The sequence below is a fragment of the Sus scrofa genome, chromosome 1 (assembly GCF_000003025.6).
Source record: "Sus scrofa isolate TJ Tabasco breed Duroc chromosome 1, Sscrofa11.1, whole genome shotgun sequence".
NCBI classification, from domain to species: domain Eukaryota; kingdom Metazoa; phylum Chordata; class Mammalia; order Artiodactyla; family Suidae; genus Sus; species Sus scrofa.
The window spans coordinates 273,293,875-273,316,147 of NC_010443.5; the positions used below are offsets into that span (position 1 = coordinate 273,293,875).

The following is a 22,273-nucleotide window of genomic DNA, read 5'->3' on the forward strand; positions in this document are numbered from 1 at the left end:
CCTCCAGGAAGCCCTCCAGACTTACCCAACCCAAACCTCACAATTACAAGAAGACTGGGACAGGGGAAGGACACCTCGGAGAGGCTCCTGGGCCCATGTGGGGGGTCAGCAGGAAAAGTAAGGTTTGGCTGCAGTGGGGGAACTGATGCAGGTGGTGCAGCTGCGTTCACAGCCGAGCTTGGCATCAATCAGCCAATTAACCAGGAAAGTCCTCCTCCATTTCCGTGCCACACGGCAGGCGGGTTCCCTCTGCTCTGAAGTCAAGGTGGCTATATTGTCCCCATTTCACGGAGGGGGGAGACTGAGGCCCAAGGAGGCGCCCCCAGGTGACCAAGGTCACAGGGCCACCGTGTGGCCGAGGCAGCAGGCCCTCCTGCCCGCTTCTGACCCCTCGGTCCACAGATGTCACGGGGCCTGGTCTGGGGGAGGGACCCACTGCCACACCCTTTCCCACCCTCCCCAGGGAGTGCCGCCCCTCCTGCAGGTCACAGTGGGGACCCTCCCCTGCCAGGGGGTGGGGGCAGGGAGAGGTGATTTCAGAGGCTTCAGGGCCGGGGGCTTGGAGGCTGGGGCAGGCAGCCCAGTCCCTGTGTCACTTCTGACAGCCCATCTGCCTTTCGACGGCAGAGGTGCCCTGAGCACCCCTGTGCACCCCTGGCCCGCGCCTGCACTCACCTTTCGCCGTTGGGGCGCCTCAGTCTTCCAGAGCCCCGAGAGCGCTGTTCTGCTGGCAGAAAGTCGGGCTCATGTGCTTGCGCAGGCGAGACTCTGCCCAAGGCTGGAACCCGCCCCTGGCCCAGCCTCCTGGTTCCCTCCCACTGCTCTGCTGGCCCCGGCATTCCCCGCCCCCCTGCCCTCCACCCCCACCCCCGCCCTGCCCTGAGCTGGGGATGGGGGCTGGCATGGGGGCTGCCCAGTGCCCTCCGTCAGGCCAGGAGACCTGCTGCCACATCAACCTGCTCTCCTTCACCCTCCCCCACCCCCGAGTCAGCAGGCTGGCCGCTCATTACCAAGGTTTGGGTCAGACGCACGGGGTGGGGCCTCGAGCTGTTTAGGGTGGGGACGGGGTGGGGGTGGAAGGTGCCCAGGCCAAGGCACCTCCCACAGAGGGCCTCACAAGTTGGGCCCACCCAGCCCGAGGCAGAAGTCCCCGCCAGCTCCTGGCCTGTCCCAACCCCAGCCCAGGGAAGGTCCCGGCCCTGCTCCGAAGGGTGTACCTGCAGCCGCAACAGCACTCCTGGGCCCAAGCAGCCTGCCAGCGCTGTCTCCTCCTTCCTTCCCAGCAGGAACCCTCCCCTCCCCCACTCCTACCCCCGCCGCCCCTGGCCGAGCTGCCAGCCCCTGTCCCGCCTACCGCCTGGCAGGCCAGGGAGGCAGCCAAGCAGGTCCTTCTTTTCTTTCTTTTTTTTTTTTTTTTTTTTTTTTTTTTGTCCTTTTGCTATTTCTTTGGGCCGCTCCCGCAGCATATGGAGGTTCCCAGGCTAGGGGTTGAATCGGAGCTGTAGCCGCTGGCCTACGCCAGAGCCACAGCAACGCGGGATCCGAGACGCGTCTGCAACCTACACCACAGCTCACGGCAACGCCGGATTGTTAACCCGCTGAGCAAGGGCAGGGACCGAACCCGCAACCTCATGGTTCCTAGTCGGATTCGTTAACCACTGCGCCACGACGGGAACTCCCAAGCAGGTCCTTCTGAGGGCAGCAGAGCAGGGCTGCAAACCCTGAGACCTTATTAAGCCTGGTGACAGGATAGGTGACCCCACCTCTTCATCTCTAGAATGGGGTTACAGGGTCACTGCAGGTGAACAGTGCCTGCCATGCTCCCCAGGCCAGACAGGCACTTAGCACAGCAGGTGGGCAGGAAGTGCTGGGCAAGCAGCAGCGTGGTGCCAGGGCCAGGCTCCTTGCAGGGGTGATCCAGGGCCGTGGGATGGACCAGCCTCGGCTACGGGCGCCCCCACCCCAACTCCGCCCCTGCCCAACACCCGTCCAGGGAAGGGGCTCTGGCTGCCCTGGGAGGCAGGTCTGGGCCTCTGGGTTGCTCTCACTGCCCCTAACCTGTCTGTACCCCTGCACCCTGCCCTCCTGAGCTCCCAGATCCTTGTGACCCTGGCGGGACGTCTGTGAGCCTCTGACCTTCCCAGCCTCCCAGGGCAGGGACACCTGCCTCCATTTGACTGTCGGGGGCCCCAGGGCCCAGAGAAGGGAGCCCGCTGGCCTCGGGTCACACAGCAAGCTACTGGGGAGTTGGACCAGAAGCCTGCTGTCTGCTTCTGGGTCTGGGGCACCTGGTCTGTGCGCAGGCAGAAGATGCCAGGCGGAAATCTAGAAAGAATAAGCACACCCACACCTGGATGTACAAAGACTCAGAGCAGGTGCTGATAGAAAACAGGACCTCTGGGAGCTCCCGCTGTGGCACAGCAGGTAAAGGACCCAGCACTGCCACAGCTGCGGTGTAGGTTGCATAACATAACATAACATAACATACATGAAATAGGGCCTCCTCTTCCTGCCTGACTAAAGAAAGTATCATTTAAATTACGGTCAGTGAACAACACAGCAATGCCAGCTGCTGGTACAGGGAGTGACCCAGGAGCAGTACTACAATTATACAGGCAAATATTTGTGCTCTCCATCCACTGAGACTGTCCAGCTGCCTTGCTGCCAGTTTCTGTCTGTCCTCCACATTTAATGAGCACCTACTCTATGCAAAGCCCTGCTGGGAGACCCAGAGACGAAGACAACCCTTCCCCGCCCCTGAGGGGCTCAGGGTCCAGGAAGAAGACAGGGGCGGGGTGGGGAGCACCAGGCTGGCTGTGCTGGGGTCGCTCCCGGGCATGCTGTCTTTCCTTCCAGCAGGAGCCCAGGAGGGCGTCTCGGAGGAGGTGGCCTGGGCTCTGGTGTGACCATGTGCTGCCACCATTGTCGGTCCCCATTACGGGAACAGAGACTGCCACTCCCTCCCCTGGTCCCTCTGGAGGAAGGCTGGCTCCACCAGCATGAGGCTTCCGGGGGTGGTGCTGGGGGCCAGGGCAAGGAGGATGCTGGCCTGGTCACTGCGTGGACGGCAGGCTTGGCCCTGCAGCCTGAGGCACGGCTGCCCTCACGGGGTGGGGAGAAGGACAGGGTCACAGGACCAGGAAGGAGCGTGACTGTGTCCTCCTCAGCGTCCCGCACAGGCAGGTTCAGAGCGGTCACTGCAGCCCAGGACAGTAGCCGAGGCAGCCCAGACCTCTCTTGACCCCGCACTCAAGGACGGGCAGCGGTTGCAAAATTGTTCCAAGCGAGCAGGCAGCACTGTCCCCCTGGACTTTGGACAAGGGGTGGTGGCTGGAGGGCGGGGCCTGCCTGGGAGGGGTCATTGATCAGGCCCTGCCCCGGTCTGGGAGAGATGGACAGGTCACCCCATCTCCTTGGGTGCTGGGGGGCTCAGTTAAGGAGGTGGCCAGATTGGAGGAGGGACACTGGGACAGGGTCCTGCCGCCAGCCTGCTGAACCACCTGGGCTGGTCACCCCTGGCCAAGGCGACAACCCCTGGTCAGTTTCAGGGAGGGTTTGTAAGTTTCTCTGTATATTACACTTTCTCCCTTAAGCGCCCTTTGAAGTAAGCCCTGACGCAGGTCAAAGGCACAGTCAAATCCACACACTCAGGCAGACCTGTGGAGGTCTCACCTCGCCTGCCCACACCGCCTGGTCGCACCCAGGCCAGCCCTGCGATGCCTCCTTCTGGCCATGGCTGGCCCCCTCCACAGCCCCTGCCAGCCCTTGGCTTCACCTGCTCCCAGGCTCCGGGGACAGAGGAAGGCGTCTGTAGGCCACGCTCTGCCTGGGCAGATGTTCAGGGTGGAGCAGGGGAGGAGCTGCAAGGAGGCTCCTCCCCGGAGCTCTGTGTGTGGTCCTGCAGAAAAGGACACTAAGTAACAACCCCACAATCCCGGGCAACATCTGACCCAGCCACACCTGGTACCTGGCCCCCGTCACCCCTGAGTGGTGCCAGCCTGGAACACCCATGGGGTGGGGGGTGGGGGTGGCAGTGCTTCCTATGGCAGCTCAGAGGAGGGAGGAACTGCTGCTGCCCATTGTAGAGATGAGAAAACCAAGGCAGAACACAGCCAGCAGGAGCCAGACCATTCATGGACCAGCAGTTTCCAGAACAGCTTTTTTTTTTTTTTTTTTTTTTTTTTTTTTTGTCTTTTTGGCTTTTCTAGGGCTGCTCCCGTGGCATATGGAGGTTCCCAGGGTAAGGGTCTAATCGGAGCTGTAGCCACCGGTCTACACCACAGCTCACGGCAACTCCGGATCCTTAACCCACTGAGCAAGGCCAGGGATCAAACCCGCAACCTCATGGTTCCTAGTCGGATTCATTAACCACTGAGCCACGACGGGAACTCCCAGAACAATCTTTGAGGGCTGCACTGTCACTGCCAAGATCTTATTTTTCCAACAAGGACCCTAAAATAAAACCCAACATAATGACGTCAACTCTCCCCACGACGTCACGCGGACAAAGTTTCATCATCTGCAGGTGAGTGGTGGTCTTTCCAGGGTGGGGCCCTCCCCAGGGCAGGTGGGAAGAGCTGGGGGCAGCGGCCGCCTGGGCACAGGTGCTTCTGGGGAAGGGTCTGGAGGGTCCCCCTTCACTCCGGCGATTGTTTCCAAGGTCATTCGTGAAGGAAGCAAACGAGGTGGAAGAGGCCACTCCTGTGGCAGAGCCCGCACCGGCCACTGGCCGGGCGGCACCGCCGTGATCCAGGCTGTGCTTAGCTCTTGTTTGTGTGGTCCTGGGGTTTTTCCATAAAAAATCCAGATTTCCAAGCTTCTTGGGAATACTAGGACACACCCTTGCCAGGTCCTCTTAGGTGGGGCCTGACTTGTCCAGTGGGTCCCTCCCATCCTGCTGTTCTGCCCGCTCGCATCCCTGTCGCCTCTGGGAGCTTGCTTTTTGGACCAGGACCCCCCTGGGGCTGCCTGGGGTAAAGCCCCCTTCCTCTCTCCAGCCCCCAAGACAGGAGCACCCCCAGTGGGGGCTGGGCAACCAGGGACACGTGTCTTGCAGTAAAGAAGGGAGGGTGAGAGGGCTGTATGGTGCTGGCTTTGGCCCCCTCCTGGGTGCTGGGGCAGGGCAGCCCCCCACTGAGTCCAGAGCTTGGTCATCCCCAGGCAGGCTGACAAGGAGGCGGCATCGTCACAGAAAACACTGCCCCCTGGTGGCCATATGTGAGTATGACACCCAGAGAGACCGGGACCCAGAGACTGGGGACCCAGCCTCCGAGGCAGGGACTGTCCCGGAGAGAAGACCCCCAGATGGGCAGGGGGGTGGGCCCCCACTGGGACCAATAGCCTGGGCTCTGCAGGCTCTCCTGCCATCCTCCATACAGCACTCCCTGGCAGGGAGCCTCCTTACTGAATGGGCTCCTCCGTTTCTCAGTGTGAGCGCCTCCCCCGCACCCCACTCTGTGACCGGGATGTCCATTTCTCCCTGTAACTCTGTCTGTTTCTAGTATACGTATCTCGAGGCCGTGTTGTAAAGTGCACTCATCTCCAGGATTGTTCTAGTCTATCATTAAACCGTGAGTGAACCTCCGCATCCAGTGGAGAGACGCTCAGCGCCTAATGCTGGGCTCTCGAGGTGGTGGGGCACACCGGCGGCTTTCGGTGGCCCAGATGCCCCCACAGGGCCATTGGCAAGGTGCCCACAGGGCAGCACCAAAGGTGGACTTGGGAAGAGGTTGTACCATCAGCGCCTGTGAGCTGGCACCAGCCGGGTCCAGCGTGCCCACAGAGATCTTAGGTGCATGTGTGGGTTTTCTCTTTCCAGGGAAAGTACAGCATCCAAACTAAATAGTTAAGGAAAATGAACACATGAGCTTGTGACTAAGGAGCATGAGGCTGTGTTAACCCACGAACACTGTAAAATCGTATCAGGAAAGTGTCCCACCGCCACCCCCTCCTCCGGCCGTGAGAACACCCTCTGAACCAGAGCTGTAATTTCAAAACCCTGTAATTTGTGCACTCTTAATCCATTTGTAAGTTTCTACTTGGAAAGATTACATTTTAAACAGATAATGTGAAAATGCTTAACAGAGAGAGGAAACCTTTATTCAAGGAAGCAAATGCTTTGTTTCAGCCTGAAAAAATACTATGTCTGAAGAGAAAACCCACCTCCAGCCCTTTGCTTTTGTGCCCCAAGCTACCAAGGTCACCCGTCTGGGTTCAAGTTCAGCTTTAGAGCTATTCAGCAAGTTTTCCTTACGGAGTATTTTTATCACTTCTTTTCTTTTTTTTTCTTTTTTGTCTTTTTGCTATTTCTTTGGGCCGCACCCGCGGCATATGGAGGTTCCCAGGCTAGGGGTCGAATTGGAGCTGTAGCCACTGGCCTACGCCAGAGCCACAGCAACGGGGATCCGAGCCGCGTCTGCAACCTACACCACAGCTCACGGCAACACCGGATCCTTAACCCACTGAGCAAGGGCAGGGACCGAACCCTCAACCTCATGGTTCCTAGTTGGATTCGTTAACCACTGCGCCACGACGGGAACTCCTTATCATTTAAATTAAAAATACAAGTTCGAAATGTTCTATAATTCCATTCTGATCTGCTTTTCAATTGTTGCTTATTTAGAGGGATGTTTCTTCGACTGCCACTATATGGAGGTTTCTTGTATATTTTTTATCGTTGATTTTTAACTCAGCTCATTGTGGTGAGAGACGCTGGTCTATAGGATTCGAATGATTTGAAATTCATTGAAACTGCTTTACGGCCCATGGAGAGAATGGGTTTCCTGCAAGAGGACCCAGTGTTCTGCATATGCACCTGCTAATTATGTTATTCGATTCGATTCTTTAGCCTCGCTAACTTTTTTTATCTGCTTGACCTTTGAACGGAGAGACTTGGGTTAAAACCTCACACCTGTGACAATGAGCCTGTCTAGTTCTCCTTGCACTTCTGCCAATTTTGTTTTATGCATTTCGAGGCTAACTTATAAACAGCATACACATTTAAAACTTATGTCTTTCTTGGCGTTCCTGCTGTGGCTCAGTGGTTAATGAGCCCAACTAATAACCATGAGGATGCAGGTTCGATCCCTGGCCTCACCCAGTGGGTTAAGGATCCGGCATTGCCGTCAGCTGTGGGGCAGGTCACAGACGCAGCTCGTGGTGTAGGCCAGCGACTACAGCTCCGATTGGACCCCGAGCCTGGGAACCTCCATATGCTGAGGGTGTGGCCCTAAAAAGACAAAAACAAACAAACGAAAAAAAAGGGTTTTTTTTTTGCTTTTTAGGGCCATACCCGCAGCATATGAAAGCACCCAGGCTAGGGATCGAATCAGAGCTACAGCTGCCTGCCTACACCACAGCCACAGCAACTCGGGATCTGAGCCACATCTGCAACCTACACCTCAGCTCACAGCAACACCAGATCCTTCATCCACTGATGGAGGCCAGGGATCAAACCTGCGTCCTCATGGATACTAGTTGGATTTGTTTCTGTTTGCGCCACAACTGGAACTCCTGATCCGTCTTCTAATGAATGAAGACGTTATTATTATGTATGCGTGTTAGTTTCCTTTTCATGATGGGGGAGCTTTTAGAGACCCCGGCTTTATGCAGGCGCCCAGGTCCTGCTCCTGCCTCCGAGGACCTGTGGCTGAGGCCGCGAGTGCTGGAACCTCGGGGCTCACCCCCAGACGGCCTGAGGGCCTAGAGGCTGCCCTGGTGCTGCTGTGTGTAACCCTCCTGTCCAAGAGGGGCCCTTTCCTTCCAGCCCAGCCTTCCCCTCTGCGTCTTCTGTGGTTTTCCTGGGTGGGAAGTGGAGGCGGAGGGGTGGGGGGATTCCATGGCACCTCAGAAAATGGGTTGCTTCCACCTTTCATCCAAGGAGCGTTTCTCCAACTCTGGACCCAGTGGCCTCCGTGGCGGCCAGAGGGAAGCCTGCGGCTATCAGCTCACTCAGGGCCCCCGAGAGCCCACTATCGGCCAGCCCTCAGTGACCAGGAGTGCTCGCCTCCGGCCCGCTTCCCAGCATCCAGGGAGGCCTCGGGCAGGCAGGCCCTCCTCCCTGGCGGGCTGCCACCCCGTCCACATGCAGCCTGCAAACTGGCCCCCTTTTCAGGTCTGGACCCCACCTGCCTGAGGCCGCCATGGCTCCCTGCTTCACGACCAGGGGCTTTCTCCAGAGCTACCCCTGCTCAGGGCAGCTGAGTGCTGGCCCGGGGACTGGTCAGCAAGGGTCCAGGCCCTTCCATCCCCCCCAGGTGTGGACACGAGAATGCAGAGCTGGAGGCTGGCTCTCGGGAGGTGGTGTGGGAACCAGGCATCTTGGGGCGGGGGCGGGGCTCACCTGAGATTCTCAGAGGGGGGGCTGCCCCAGAACAGATGGGGTCCCTGCAATCTGGTTCTGGGTGCATCAGCTCGAGCCAGGCTCTGGGGCTCTGGGTCCTGGACAGGGGGCAAGCTTCAACAAGCTTCAGCTTTGTCACCTTAAATATCTATACTCGCCTCCCCCAAGTGTAACAAAAAATGACACCTGCTGAACAACCGATAGTGCCGGGCTGAGCATCTCATTTGACCCCCACCACCCAGAGGCGATGGGTCCTGTTTGGTTCCATCTCCATGGTAACAGGACCCAATGTTCTCCAGCCTGCACATCAGCCCAGGTCCTGCCGCCGCCAAGCCCTGGGTAAGGAGGGTGAGCGGAAACGTGGTACCAACTTCCGAGTTGGCCCATGGCCTCAATGGCCGGAGCTCAGCAGCCACTTTGGATCATGAGGCAACTATGAAGAGGGAAGTGCATGCTAAGGATGAGAAGAGTCTGGGGCGGGAGGTGGGGGTTCCAAGCCACCCTGGACCACTGCCTCTGGACTGCTTCCCTGTTTCCTTAAATCTCTAAGGTACTATTGTGATTTTCTCTATCAGAGGCCGCAGAGCCACCCTCTGGAGAGACTATTTTTTATCTCCAACATGTATGTGTATATAACAAAACAGACTCAGGAGGTAAAAGACATGCCCAAGGGGCAGGGCTGGCCTTTGAATCGCATCCAACAGAGGCCAGTGGTGCCCGCCTGAGAGCTGCTGCACAAGTCCCAGGACAGTGGGCCAGCTGGAGATGCCTGGTGGGCGGCCTGGCACCATTACGGCTCCAGACCCACAGCCTGTGGCTGAGGCTGAGCGGCCCCAAGGCCACGCCTGACCAGGCCACTGTCCCTTGGGCCGACGGTTATCTGGATGGGGTGGACCCTGCAGGACACAAAGGACTCTAGCCGCTCCTGCAGAAAAGAACTCAGGTTTATTGGCGGTAAAACCATGGTCTGGGGAAAAAACCTCTTGGCAAATGTACAGTCTGTGTTCTGTTTGGGGTCACCGCCAGCTGCAGGACCCCCAGACCCCTGACCCGCATGCATTGGGCGCCTACGTGTTCCCAGCTAATCTCAGGCCCCAGGTCCGAAGCCCCCCACCCCGCCCCGAGGGTGTCCCGTCTCCTGCCGAAATCACCCACATCCCAGCCTGCGCCCAGCCTCCTCCTCCCCTCCTGCAGTGCAACGACGAACCGAACCAATCTGAGTTTCGAAACAAAGAAAAACGAAGCAAAACATTCACCAGAACCAGGGTTTGCTCAGTGTCCTTCGTAACCGCAGTGCCTTGTTTCACGATGGCCTCACATATACGTTATTCTGGCGCTATGATAAAATCTCTTCCTTATTAGTCACAGATACATAAAGGGAGCTTTGGATGAAATAATTACACACGTTCGTCCCCCTTAAAAAGCAAACCAGCCAAACCAAAACCCAAACGAAACAAAACAAAACCCCAACAATGACGACGACGACAAAAACCAAAACCCTTTCCGATAAACCGTAAACACGAATGGGGCCGCTGGTTTCTCCCTCCCATCCCGGGCTCACAGCCGAGCCAAGGTCACGTGCAAAGTGCCGGGTGCGTCCTGATGACAGGGATGCAGGTCCGCTCTCTCCGTGGGGGTCCTCCCCCCGCCCCCCGCGGCCCTGGCCCCACTGCCCCCAAATGCAACCCTGTCGCCCTCAAGTCCAAGCCTTGGCTGGCGGCCTTCTGTTCCGCCCGCTCTCCGAGCTCTCAGAGCCCTCCCTGCCTGTGCCCCGCGCCGGGTGCTGACTGTGGGAGCTGAGCCCCGAGATTATGAGACCGACCTCGGGGGAACCCCAGGGTGCGGCGTGGCCACCAGCGCCCGCCCCGGCAGGGCCCGGCCTCGGCGACACCCAACCTCGTGCAGCTGACCATAGGGCCCAGCTGCTCCGGTAGCTCTGGGGCAGAGCTCAGAGAGAACCGTGTCACTGGGTCTCATGCAACATCTGGGGTCGGGCCAGAGGTCAAGGGCCAGGAGGTGTGAGGAGGGGGAGTTCGGAGGAGGAGCCACCCCAAGAGCACTTATTTCGGGCTGGCCGCAGGTCCCATTTCATGGGCTGCAGGAGGCCCTGGAAGGGGGACTTGCCACAGGCTGGAACCGACACCCGTGCCGAGGCTGGGAAGAGCCCCGGGACCACCTTGCAAGTCCCGGGAGACGCCGGGGAGCAGGGGGCGGCCTCCCGGAGAGGAATGTGAGCAGCAGAGACCGAGCGAGTGGAGAAACCCCGTCTTCTTCCCGCCCGTATCGGGTTTACAAACGCTGTATCCACCTGGCAGCAGGACAGGACAGACACACACCAAGGACGCGGGGCCGAGGACAGTACCAGGGACCGGGGGCAGGGTTGGCAGCTTCATCGTTCCTGAGGCTCCCCTCCCCCGAGAGGGCTGCCCTGGGGTCTCCGCACACCCCTGGTGCAGATGGGCAGGAGGGGGCCGAGGGGCCGCACAGGTGCCTGCGTGCTTGCTCCCTCTGGACCCAAGAACAGCAGCCTGGCTGTGGGCCCCTCTGCCTCTCAAGGCCTGAAGCGCCCCCGGGAGCACAGGGACCAGCAGGACTGAGGGTCCAGAGGCTGAGCAGAAGGGGCCGGGGCAGGTCCCAGCCCTCCCTGGGACGGCGTCTGCGTTCGGACCTGGCTCCTGAAGGCCGTCTCGACAGGACAAAGGCGAGATGTGCTCTGGCCTTGGCTGTGCCCAGAGCCTGGCTCGGGATGCCACCGGCACCCCCTCCCCTCAGCACTGCGGTGGCGGCAGCCGAGCGGGCGGCCCAGCTTTCCTCTATGTACAAGCAGCGTGCCCAGGACGCCACCAAGGGCAGATGATGGGGACGGTTCACGGGTAGGACTCTCAACACCCTCCCAGCCCCTCAGGCTGCTGGAGACTCTGGAAGGTTGGCGGCCGTTTCCCCTCCGAGTCGCGGAGCGAGACACAGACTCAGAGCTGGAGCGACTCTTCCAAGAAAATCCGCGAGTCCTGCTGGCTTTCCTGCTGTCACTGGACGCCCTCCTCTTCTACATATGTTGAAGGAAACCAGCCAATCTGAAAAAGACGGCAGACTCACATAAGTGTGTGTGTGTGCGCACACACGTGCGATGTCTCTATGTATGTGTGTGGGGGGGCTGTCTGTGTGTATGTATGGTGTGTGTGGGGGGTGTGGTGTGTATATGTGGTTCTGTGTGTGTGTGTGTGTGTGTGTGTGTGTGTGTGTGTGTGGCTCTGTGTGTGGGGATGTGTGTGTGGTGTGTGTGTGGTTCTCTGTGTGGTGTGTGTGTGGAGACAGCAAGTGGTGGCTCGCGGAGGAGGAGGACCCTTTAAAAGGCTGGCCTTCTAATGCAGGCTGACCCCAGGAGAGGCCTAGAGAAGGGGGCTGAGAGCCTGGTGGAGCCGGGGCCCAGGAGTAGGGAGTGACCCTGAAATGCACCAGCCTGAGCAGTTTCAGGTGACCTTCTTACCTGCCAGCTGCCGGCCAGAAGAAAAGAAAGCAAACCCTCTCTGGAGGAAAATGGCATCACCCAGAGCCTCTGCTGTACCTACATACGCTTGGCGCTCAACCAGGACCAAGTGGCAGAGACTCCGAGAAAATGCAGACAACAGAAACCATCTCCAGGTCATCCAGATATTGAAGTCACCCATCAAGAAATGTAAATAACTCTAACTTGGATGCTTCAGAAAACTGATGAGAAAGCAGAAAAATTTACCAGAGAACTGAAATCAGAACCCACACACAAATCCCAGAACTGAAAACACACAAGGACTGAAATTAAGACTCCACTGAAAGGATTTGAGAGCAGATGAGACTGGAGTTCCCTGGTGGCTCAGCAGGTGAAGAATCCAGCCTCGTCACTGTTATGGCTTGGGTTGCTGCTGTGGCACAGATTCGCTCCTTGGCCCTAGAACTTTTGCATGTTGGGGGTGTGGCCAAAAAAAGAGCAGATTAGACAAAGCAAGAGACGAATAAATTGGATGATAAGTCAACCAAAAGTAATGAGATGGAAAGTCAGAGAAAACAGATGGAAAGCACGTAAAATCGTCTAACATGTAGGACCCATAGCGAAAAAGACCTATCACCCACGTGAAGAGTCCCAGAAGGAGAAAAGAGAGAAAATGGAGCAGATACACGATCTGAAGAAATTTCCGAAACCGATGAAGGACATCCAGCCACACATTCAAAACTCTCTGCACCTCAAACAGAATGAACACAGAGGAAACAATACCCAGGCACATCAGACTAACACTGATGAAAACAGAGACTTTTTTACATGGAGCCAGTGGGGAATAATGCAGACATTTCCGAAAAAGAAAAAAAAAAAGCCACTGTAAGAAAGTTGACCGACACTTCTACAAAAAGATGGAAGCCGGCTGACAATGGAACAGCATCCTCGAGGGATGAAGGAACTAGAAGACCTGCCAGCCTAGAATTCCAAACTCAGTAAACACAGCCTTCCAAAATGACCTCAAGACAATGGCTCACAGAGAGGAAGCAAGTCTTGCTGGAGAGATGATGGATTTCGGGGAGAGAGAAAGTTTTTCTTTAGAGTGAAATGTCCACTAATAAGTGTATAAGAAAAGGTAGATTATCACTATTTTCCACCAAGACAGAAATAAGTGAATAGGCAACATTCCCCAATGAAAGATAAAACTAGTAGGTGAAAGTCTGATGACGAATAGGACACTTTGGCATTCCTGCTGTGGCACAGCAGAAATGAATCTGACTAGGAGCCATGAAGTTGCGGGTTCAATGCCTGGCCTCGCTCAGTGGGTGAAGGATCCGGCATTGCCGTGAGCTGTGGTGTAGGTTGCAGACGTGGCTCAGATCTCACATTGCTGTGGCTGTGGTGTAGGCTGGCAGCTACAGCTCTGATTAGACTCTTAGCCTGGGAACCTCCATCTGCTGCAGGTGCGGCCCTAAAAAGACAAAAGACAAAAAAAAAGAAAATAGGATACTTATCTGACTTCAAAGTATTACCCTGCACATTACCTATTAATTACAGTAGCTTTACATCAGAGAAACCTGGCAGATACCAAGGGATCAATTACTGTCACAATAATGGGACAAACTGACATAATCCTCTTGATAGGACATGACACCCCTGAAAAGATACAACATCCCCATTGTGGTGTGCCTACCCCCACCCCCCCAAAAAACCCCACCAACCACAACCTCAATCCAATAATGAAGAAATATCAAACAAACCTAAATTGAGGGATAGTCACAAAAATAACTGGCCCAGGAGTTCCTGTTGCGGCTCAGCAGATTAAGGACCTGACATTGTCACTTTGAGGGTGCAGGTTAAGGATCCGGCACTGCTGCAAGCTGCAGTGTAGGTCGCAGATGCAGCTGGGCTGTTGCCATGGCTGTGGTGTAGGCTGCAGCTGCAGCTCGGATTCAGCCCCTGGCCTGGGAACCTCCCTATGCTGCAGGCACAGCTAGAAAAAGAAAAAGAAAAAACCTGACCTATGCTCCCCCAAAATGTCAAAGTCGTGGAAGTCAGAGAAAAGCTAAGGAACTGGCCCAGATTACAGAGAGTGGAGGGTCTTGGCCAGTAAATGCAACCAGGATCTAGGACCAGGGGAAACTGCTAGAGAAGACATCACCGGGACAGCGCTGAAGTCTGAACCCGGACTGTGGCTTAGATAATCACATCAAAGGGAAACGTCCTTGATCTTGGCAAATACACGCTCAAGTTCTTTCGGGGTAAAGGGGAGTGCTTTCTGCAAGAAACCTCCAACGGCTTAGAGGAAAAGAAGCACATGAGAAAGAGAATGCAGATGAGACACCAAAGGGGCAAACTATTCTTATTTAGTAAATCTGGGCATAGGGCAGTTCTTTGCATCCCTGCGACTTTTCTTTAAATTTGAAATTGTTTCAAGATAGAGTACAAACATTTTACCATGACAACATTTGAAGAAAAAAGTGAAATAAAGATGTGTTCAGAGGGAACAAAAGCTGAGAATCTCTTTGTAGCAGACTTGCACTCAAAATCATACTCAGAAGAGGGAAATTCAGGCACCAGGAACGCGGTTTCGAATGTAAATACAACAACGCAGGAAGAAACAAGGAGCCCTGGCAATGGGAAAGAGGCAAATCGAAATGAGCATTAACTGCTTACGGCACAAATTATGTCTTAGGGGGTTTCAAAACATGTCGAACTAAGAAACAGGACATCTACGCAAAAGCTGGGAGGAAGATGAACATAGCCAAAGGTTGTAAGGTCCTTCTCGCATTTTCCGGGGATTAGTGAAAGTCCTCATTTAAGGTCTTAGCAGTCAAAGTGAACATCCAACCTCTAAGAGAGCCACGTAAGTAACAAGAAAAGAACGTGTAACTAACAAGCTAGGAAAGGGAGCGAGGCTTGGAAGAGGAAAATTAATTAATCCAGCAGTAGGAAAGAAAGGACAAAAAAAGGAACAGATGTGACAAATAGGACATACACAGGTGATGCACTTAAATCCAAAGATCTCATAATTACATTAAATGTAAATGGCACAGCAAAAGGCAAAGACGCCCGGATCAGACCGGCTTCTAAAAGTCCGCTTATGATACAAATTTCTCCTGTGACCATAGCTTAAATATAATAAAGTCGAGCGTAATGCAGGACAGAAAAAAGGAGGCCAGGCAAAACACTAATCCCCTAGAAAGCAGGCGTCTCTCTAACAGCAGACAAAGTAGACTTCACAGCAAGAAGAACCGCCCTGAATAAAAAGAGACCTTTCATAATAAGAAGGTGAAAGTAACTGGAGCACCTAGTGACACTCCGAACCAGGACTCTAAACCTGAACTCCGCATCAAAACCACCCAGAAACTGGCTGGCTTCACGACTGGGGTGAGGGCCCAGCTGTGTACTCATGGGTCACAGCTCCCGGCACCTCTCGGCCCTTTGAGAGCTAGTGGTCCCAGCCCTCTGGGTCAGCTGCCGAGGACTCAGGGCCCTCACGCTTCTGAAGGGCTGTCAGGTGGAAAACGGTTCAGGAGACCAAGGGCCTCCCAGGGGCAGAGACGATGTGCCGGATGGAGGCCCACCCGTTCCCACCACCTGGTAAGGGAATGGTGAGCGATGGGAGCCAAGTCCAGCCACATTTGTGGGCAGTTGCAGTGCCCCGCCCCCCACCCAAAGCTGGACGCTTCCTGATTGGCGGTTCGTGGAGCTCTGGCACCCTGCTGCCAACAGAAGTCAAAGCCAGGGGAACCAGACAGGGTACTGGGATAAGGAGCCATGGGGTCTCCGAATCACAGGCTGGGTGGGTGTCCCCTCCCATCTCGCCAGGGTGTAAACGGGGTCCTAACGAGTGGCGAGGGCCTCATGAGGACACCGGGGCCCTCCTCTCAGTGTGGCGGCCCCCCCTGCCTGCAAAGAGGGCAGGGCACGTGCACGTGAACTGAACTGAAGACCTCACCCCCACCTGTCCCCCGCAGGGCCCATGACAGACCACAGAATGGGACCAAGTGCAGATACAGGGTCAGACAGACCTGGGTCCAGATCTGAGCCGGGACGTCGCTTCCCCACGGTGTGGCCTTGGCTCACGGAGCCTACGGACACGCAACCTCCCGGGGCAAGGGGCCTCCCGCCTCCGGGCCTCCGAGCAGCCCGGGGCCCACTCACCCGGCCGTTGGTCTCGCCCTTCCACCAGCCCTGGTCCCCGCCGATGCGGCTGTAGATCTTCACCACGTCGCCCTCCCGCAGCGAGAGCTCCCGCATGTCCCGGGCAGCAAAGTTGTACCTGGCCACAGCCGTGCCGATGACGCGGGGCGTGAACACTGCTGGGGGAGGGGAGACGTCACACCACTGCCGGGCGGGGCAGCCGGGGCCGAGGGTCCTGCGGGTGGAGCCGGGTCTCTCCCTGGTGCCCAGGCCTGTGCCCGCCGAGGAGGCCAAAAGGCTCTGGAGGGACGGACCAGGCTCCAGCCGCAGGGCCCCTCGCGCCTCTGCAGGGGCCCAAACCTGTGGCCACGTGGCTTGTCTGAGGTCCGCCGTGAAGGGAGTCAGAGCTTCACCACACCCGCCCTGGGGCCGCCCCAGGCAGCGAGGGTGCTCGTGGGGATGGGAGCAGATGCCAGCTCCCACGGCATCTCCCCTGTGTGCCCAGTGCAGGGCCAGCATATGCCAGTGGGCAGCTGAGTCACCCACGCCCAGCCCCAGCCTTCACTGTGACAAAGTGCCTGCAACTGGACCCCAGGGCCCCGGTGCCCAACTTCCCTCGTGTGCCCAATTCCTGAGCCCAACCAAACTGGAAACCCCACTGGACCAGCTGGGACCCAGGAGTCCTGATGGGCAGATGACAATGACCGTGACGGGAGGGGAAACACACAGCTGCTGGGAGAGCTCTGGATCTGGCAGCAGACGGCCGTGCGGCCAGGGTCAGTCAAGACCTGTCCCTCTGCACCCAAGTCCCATAAGTCCTCCGGGCTCCCGCCGAGGGAGGCCCGCCCTGGGTCTGCTCCCCCCTTCACCCCGAGGGTGGCCGCCCGGCTGTTGGCTGCTGCCAGAGGCAAAGCTCCCGGAGAGCAATGGGGGACAGTGGCTGGTGGCTGGGGCGTGGTCATGGGGTGAGCAGGCCAGAGGCGGGGACAGCGCCAAGCCTGATTGTGTCCGCAGGTGCTGCAGCGTCCCCAGCCCCCTCGCTGAGCCCCTTCCTTCCCCGTCCCACCTGCCCGCCCCCCGGTAGCTGCGGACACTTCCAGGCCGGGGCTGTGGGCCAGCAGGCAGCTGGGGCGGGCCGGGCCCCCCACGCCCCGAGCAGCGGCGGTACCTGACCAGAAGGGGGCGGAGGAGCCCTGAGAAGCAAGGCCGAGGCCCTGAGGGCTGAGAAAAGAGAAGTTGTAGGAGGCGCAGGAAGCTGCAAAGAGGCGAGAGAGACCGTGAAAGGGGGGCCGGGGGCGTCCACACGCGGGCAGCCAGGACGTGGTCACAGGTGGCAGGGAGGGAGGGCCGGTCCCGCCAGGGCATCAGGGGGGCAGCGGGATGGCGCAGGCCTCGGGGTCCACCTGGGCACAGTGTGGCGTGGCCGGTTCCGAGCTGCTCTCACTCCCCGCCCCGTGCACCTGTTCCCACCTCCTCCCAGGGGGCGGGTGGGGTGAGGACTCAGGCAACTACGCACACAGAGCCCAGCCCGTTGCCCGGTGCCCAGCAGGTGCTCACTCCAGGCCTGCCATTCCCCTCCTGGCCTGCTCTGCCCAGGTGGGACCCGCGGTCTTGCAGGACCCTGAAGCTGGAGGAAGCAGGGGGCTCAGAGACAGAGTCCTGGGCTGGAGGCCGAACACTCGGGGCCCACTCTGCCCCCCGTCCAGCTGGCCCCTGTCGGCGCCGTGGAGCCCCCTCTGCAAACAGAGGTGCTGGCCCTGGCTCCCTTACAGTGGAGGCCGGGAGGAGGGTGACGCTGGGGCCCAGGACAGGTCTGAGGACAGAAGGGACCTGCCCTGCTCGCTCTCCACTGACCTCCAGGCAGAGGCATCCAACCTCAGCAATTCAGAGCTGGCCCTCCCCACCTGCCATATGGGGCCACCAGGACACCCTGGCTCAGGAGCTGCCTGTGAAGACCCGGGGGCCCGGGCCAGCGCTCCCAGGGGCGGGAGTCGGGAGGGGCTCCCGGCCTAGGCCAGCGTGGCCCACAGGGAGCCTTCCCCACGCGGGCCTTACCTGGGGACCGGCTGGAGGCCCTGGAGGCCGAGCGTTCCCGTGACTTGTAGGGGTACTTGAGCGTGGTGTCCAGCTGCTTGAAGCTCTCCTTGAGCGAGTGGCACTGGTAGTACTCCACCAGCTCCTGCAGGACGCACGCACTCTCACTGATCGAGGCCTCCGCCTCCAGGCAGTCCTCCCAGGCGCCCGGCCCTCCCTCTCGACCTCCTCGGGTTCACTGGGGGGGCTCAGCCTCTTGGCCCCCTGAGAACTCCCCCTCCCCCCAGCACTCAGACCACAGGTGGGGTGGTCAGTATGGCAGACTTTTGAACCTACAATCTCTCACCCAAAGGTTTCTATAGGAAAAATGACGGAGGAAGGCCTGGCTCGGTGGACAGGGATGCTCCCTGCAACACTGCATAATGGAGAAAGACTGGACACCTGCACACAACCCACACCAGGGAAGTCCCAGGAATCACAGCACATCACGTGACCAAAGGCCGTGCGGCCACAGCGGGACGAGAGGGCTGTCCCTGTGGTGAGTGCTCACAGGCCTGGGAGGTAAACCAGGAGCTGGGTCCAGTGTGGCCAGTGGTTTTGTTTGAAAAAGGAACCTATAGACAGTGGGCTGTACTTAGAGGCTGTGGGGACTCACCCTGGGACAAGAACATGGGTCTGGGGGGCAGAGGGTGTTTTACTGTGTGCGTGTCTGGGGCCGCTGTGGGCCGGCTAAGAGCGCGCCTGCTCTACCTGCACGTTCTCAGAAGAGGCAACACGTGTAATGAAGCAAAGGAACGCGGGACAGGACTTTATTTTTTTTATTTATTTTTTATTTTTTGTCTTTTTTTGCCTTTTCTAGGGCCGCTCCTGCAGCATATGGAGGTTCCCAGTCTAGGGGTCTAATCGGAGCTGCAGCCGCCAAGACTACGCCACAGCAACGCAGGATCCGAACCGCGTCTGCAACCTATACTGCAGCTCATGGTAACGCCGGATCCTTAACCCACTGAGCAAGGCCAGGGATTGAACCCGCAACCTCATCGTTCTTAGTCGGATTCGTTAACCACTGAGCCACGACGGGAACTCCTGGACCGGGCTTTAAAGTCACCTCTCAGTCTTTCTTTTGGCCGCACTTGCGACATGTGGAAGTCTCCAGGCCAGGGATCCAGCCCGGGCCACAGGAGTAACCAGAGCCACAGTAGGGACAATGCTGGATCCTTAACCTGCTGAGCCACCAGGGAACTCCCTAAAATCGTGTGTAGGACTATGCCTTTAACCAGCTGGGCTGGGACAGGTGGGGGTGGGGGGTGGGAACTGGAAGCCGTGTGTGTGTGTGTGTGTGTGTGTGTGTGTGTGTGTGTGTGTGTGAGTGAGGTTGGCCAGCAGCCCCGCCCTGGATGGAGTCTCTCGGGCCTCAGTTTCCGGCTCCGGTTGGGCAGGCCTGGGCTGCTGTGATTCTGGAGGCCTTCCCTGTCCACCACGAGGTTTTGGGGACAGAGGTCCCTGGACCTCCCCCACGCTGTGCAGACCCTCCTCCCCCACGGTGGGCAACCTCTGCAAGCCCCGCCTGCGGGAGTGGGTGCGGAGGCCACGCCTCCCCGACGTGGCCGAGGCGGCCGACCCGGGCCCTCCTCCCACCCTCGGGGCCAGGCCGGCGGGAGCCGCGCATCACGTACCAAGAGGCTTTCAAACTTCTTGGCTTCCGTGATGTGGACCCAGCTGTCCTTCTCGACCACCTTAATGTGCTTCACTTCGTCGTTGAACCTGCGCGAGGCACATGGGTGGTCACTGCACGGGCCGCGAGGCCCCCAGCCCCCCCAGGGGCCCAGGCTATCACGTGTTTGCTGGAGCAAAGACCCTGGCCCTCGCCCACACCCCTGCTCCCTCGGCTGCTCCCTCTCGGCCCTCCCCTGCCCCAGCCTGGGCCTGTCCCCTACCGCCCACCCATCTGTCAGGCCATGAGGCCCCAGGAGGGCAGCCTCACCCCAGCGGTGGCACCATTTCCTAGTACTGCCCCTTGCACCCCCACTGCTGCCCAGCCGGAGGCGCTCTTCCTCAGACAGGCCAAGCACAAGTCCGCCAGGCCCCGACACTGGCTGTCCCCTCGGCCCAGAATGCTCCCCTCCTGTCACCCTCTCAGCCCGGCCCGGTGTCCTCAGGTCTCCAAACGGGGCCTCGATGGAGTGGTCTTCACGCCCCACCCCTCCCTCCCAGTGCCCCCCACCCCCTTGCCAGCTGTCTCCAAAGCCAGACAAAGGCATCACAAGAAAATGACACAGCATCACTTATGAGAGGAGCCCACATCCTCAAACGCCGTCAGCAAATCTCTCTGCACGTGCGCCTCTACACAAACCGACATATAAAAGGGACTTTACTCCACCGTCAAACGGGACGTCCCAGGAATGCAAGGCTGGTTTAATGTCCGGAAACCAGTTAGCGGAATAAACACCCACCACACTGTTCTTCCCGGGTTGAAAGTGAACTGAGTGGCTCACCACCCCCCAGCTCCTTGGGCGGGACCCGCCTAAGTCCCACTCCAGAGCCCTGGGGGCCAGGCATCCGGAGGATGCTCTGCAGACTCCCATCGGGCGAGACGTCTCTGCCACTTCACTGCTTGGTGTTGCCCTGGCCATGCCACCAGCCTGCATGCCCCACTGTTCTCCCAGGGCCCGACCTGCCCTGGGGGGGTCACACACTGTACAGTGCTCCCACCACCCATGGCAGGTGCAGCTGACCTCTGCTCGAAAGCAGGTCCTGTGCACGAGGTGACCCAGGTCATGTCCAGCTGGCAGTCATCAGACACCTGTCACTTTCCATGTGGCAGTTGTCCTTTGTGTTTTGTATCTGAGAAAGTCCAGTGCATCCGTTTCAGATGCAAACATCTGTGGGGCTCTTGGAAAGCCCGTGGGGATCATGGCAGTTCTCATTCTGGCTCCTCTGAGTTCCCCACATCCACCACTTCCACCTCGGGGGTCTTCAGCCACCATTCTGTATTGGGGACCCCCCTGCCTAGGATGACGGGGGACGAGCACCTGCAGACCTCCCAGTGATGCAGGATAAGGAGAGATTCATGCACTGAGGTGGGAGGGGGGAGGGGGCTGTGTGTCCAGGACCTGGGTGTGCACCCCCACCCCACCCCCCGCCCCAGCCTGGCTCACATCTGCCCCTAATGTCCAGAGGCATCACTGCATCCTACAGAAAAGGCCTCTCTGCTCCCTCATGGTGGCTTCTGTTTCTTGATACCACAAGCACCCAGTGCGACTTTGAAGCTGTCCCGTGATCCTGGCGGGTCCTGCCCTCCCCAGCACCCACCCAGCAGAACAGAGGAGGTCCTCCCTGGACACAGGCCGCCTGCTTGGGCTCATGATCCCATTGAGGGCATGGCCATCGAGGTCACGGTGGACCAGAGCCCTCTAATCTCTGTCCTGAGACTCCTGCCCAGCGTGTGTCCTATGCCAGTGGTGACCAACTACCAATCAGATTCCAGTTCTTAAAAGAGGTGACAGAAGACCCCTCAGGGGGGCAGCTTTCAGGCAGGAGGACAGCAGCCCGAAGGCCATTGGCTGAAGCCTGGAGTTGGCTGCAGTGTGACGGTCCGTGCTCTCGAGGCCCCTGTGGGGGCGCTGGGAAGTCCCTGCCCGCTCATGGTACCTGAGCTCCTCTGGTTGCCACCTGAAAAACCCCAGCTCAGGCCCATGGGGTGGCTTTGGGGTCCTTCACGGCCGTCCCAGGCCAGCTGCACTGTGTGGACCTTTCATCTCAAAAGTGCCCTGGTCTGGGCAACACGTTCCAAGGCCCCTCCATCCAACAAGTCCAGGATCTGGAGGGGGTGTGGGCTCCATAGGGAAGAGGTCTCCCTGACCCCCGGCCGCCACCTACTTGATGCTTATGGCAAAGCGCTCAGCTTCCGCCGGCCGCTCTCTGATCAGGTAGGTCCCGCTGGCGTGGGATTTGAGCAGGTTGTCGGTCTGCTGCCTCTCCATGTTTCCGGCAAACCTGGAGCGGAGGAAGAAACGGGAGCTGTCCACTGACACCGCCACGAGCGCTCATCTGCCTAACCCCGCGGGAGCTAGCAGCTGGGGACACGAGGCCACGCCCCCAGGAGGCGGGGCGAGCTGTGGGCGGGGCCTGGGGAGACGTGGGGCGGGGCATCCGTGTGCCAGCGGGCACACGGCCGCATTGAGAGGATGGCTGGGGGAGAGAGAAGGACCCCGCCCCCAGCCAGTCCACCGGGACCTCTGCCCTCCGGAACCCTGGGCCTGCAAGAGGCGTTCAGGGTAACAGAT

The 22,273-nt window shown here is 58.5% G+C and overlaps 2 protein-coding genes across 20 annotated transcripts in view; both read right to left on the reverse strand.

Annotated features, from left to right (window-relative positions):
• Positions 1–1,296, reverse strand: part of SARDH (sarcosine dehydrogenase) — a 64,814-nt gene extending 63,518 nt beyond the window's left edge. Inside the window, exons 1-2 of one of the 10 annotated variants that reach the window (XM_021090840.1) lie at positions 1,218–1,294; positions 676–724 (exon numbers count right to left, since the gene is read on the reverse strand). The gene's annotated coding sequence lies outside the window, so the exon portion shown is untranslated. Of the gene's footprint in view, positions 1–675; positions 829–1,217 lie in introns of those variants that run through there. The other 9 variants (XM_021090823.1, XM_021090883.1, XM_013987075.2 and 6 more) reach the window with 9 other exon arrangements.
• VAV2 (vav guanine nucleotide exchange factor 2) overlaps positions 9,268–22,273 on the reverse strand; it is a 173,109-nt gene continuing 160,103 nt past the window's right edge. For 3 of the 10 annotated variants that reach the window (XM_013987084.2, XM_005654613.3, XM_021071384.1), the window contains 6 exons: positions 21,867–21,983; positions 19,664–19,751; positions 18,012–18,135; positions 17,125–17,211; positions 15,978–16,135; positions 9,268–11,415 (listed from right to left, as the gene is read on the reverse strand). In XM_013987084.2, the coding sequence (XP_013842538.1) occupies positions 11,368–11,415; positions 15,978–16,135; positions 17,125–17,211; positions 18,012–18,135; positions 19,664–19,751; positions 21,867–21,983 (622 nt within the window). In that variant the 3' untranslated portion in view covers positions 9,268–11,367. The remainder of the gene's footprint in view (positions 11,416–15,977; positions 16,136–17,124; positions 17,212–18,011; positions 18,136–19,663; positions 19,752–21,866; positions 21,984–22,273) is intronic. The other 7 variants (XM_021071347.1, XM_005654614.3, XM_021071375.1 and 4 more) reach the window with 7 other exon arrangements.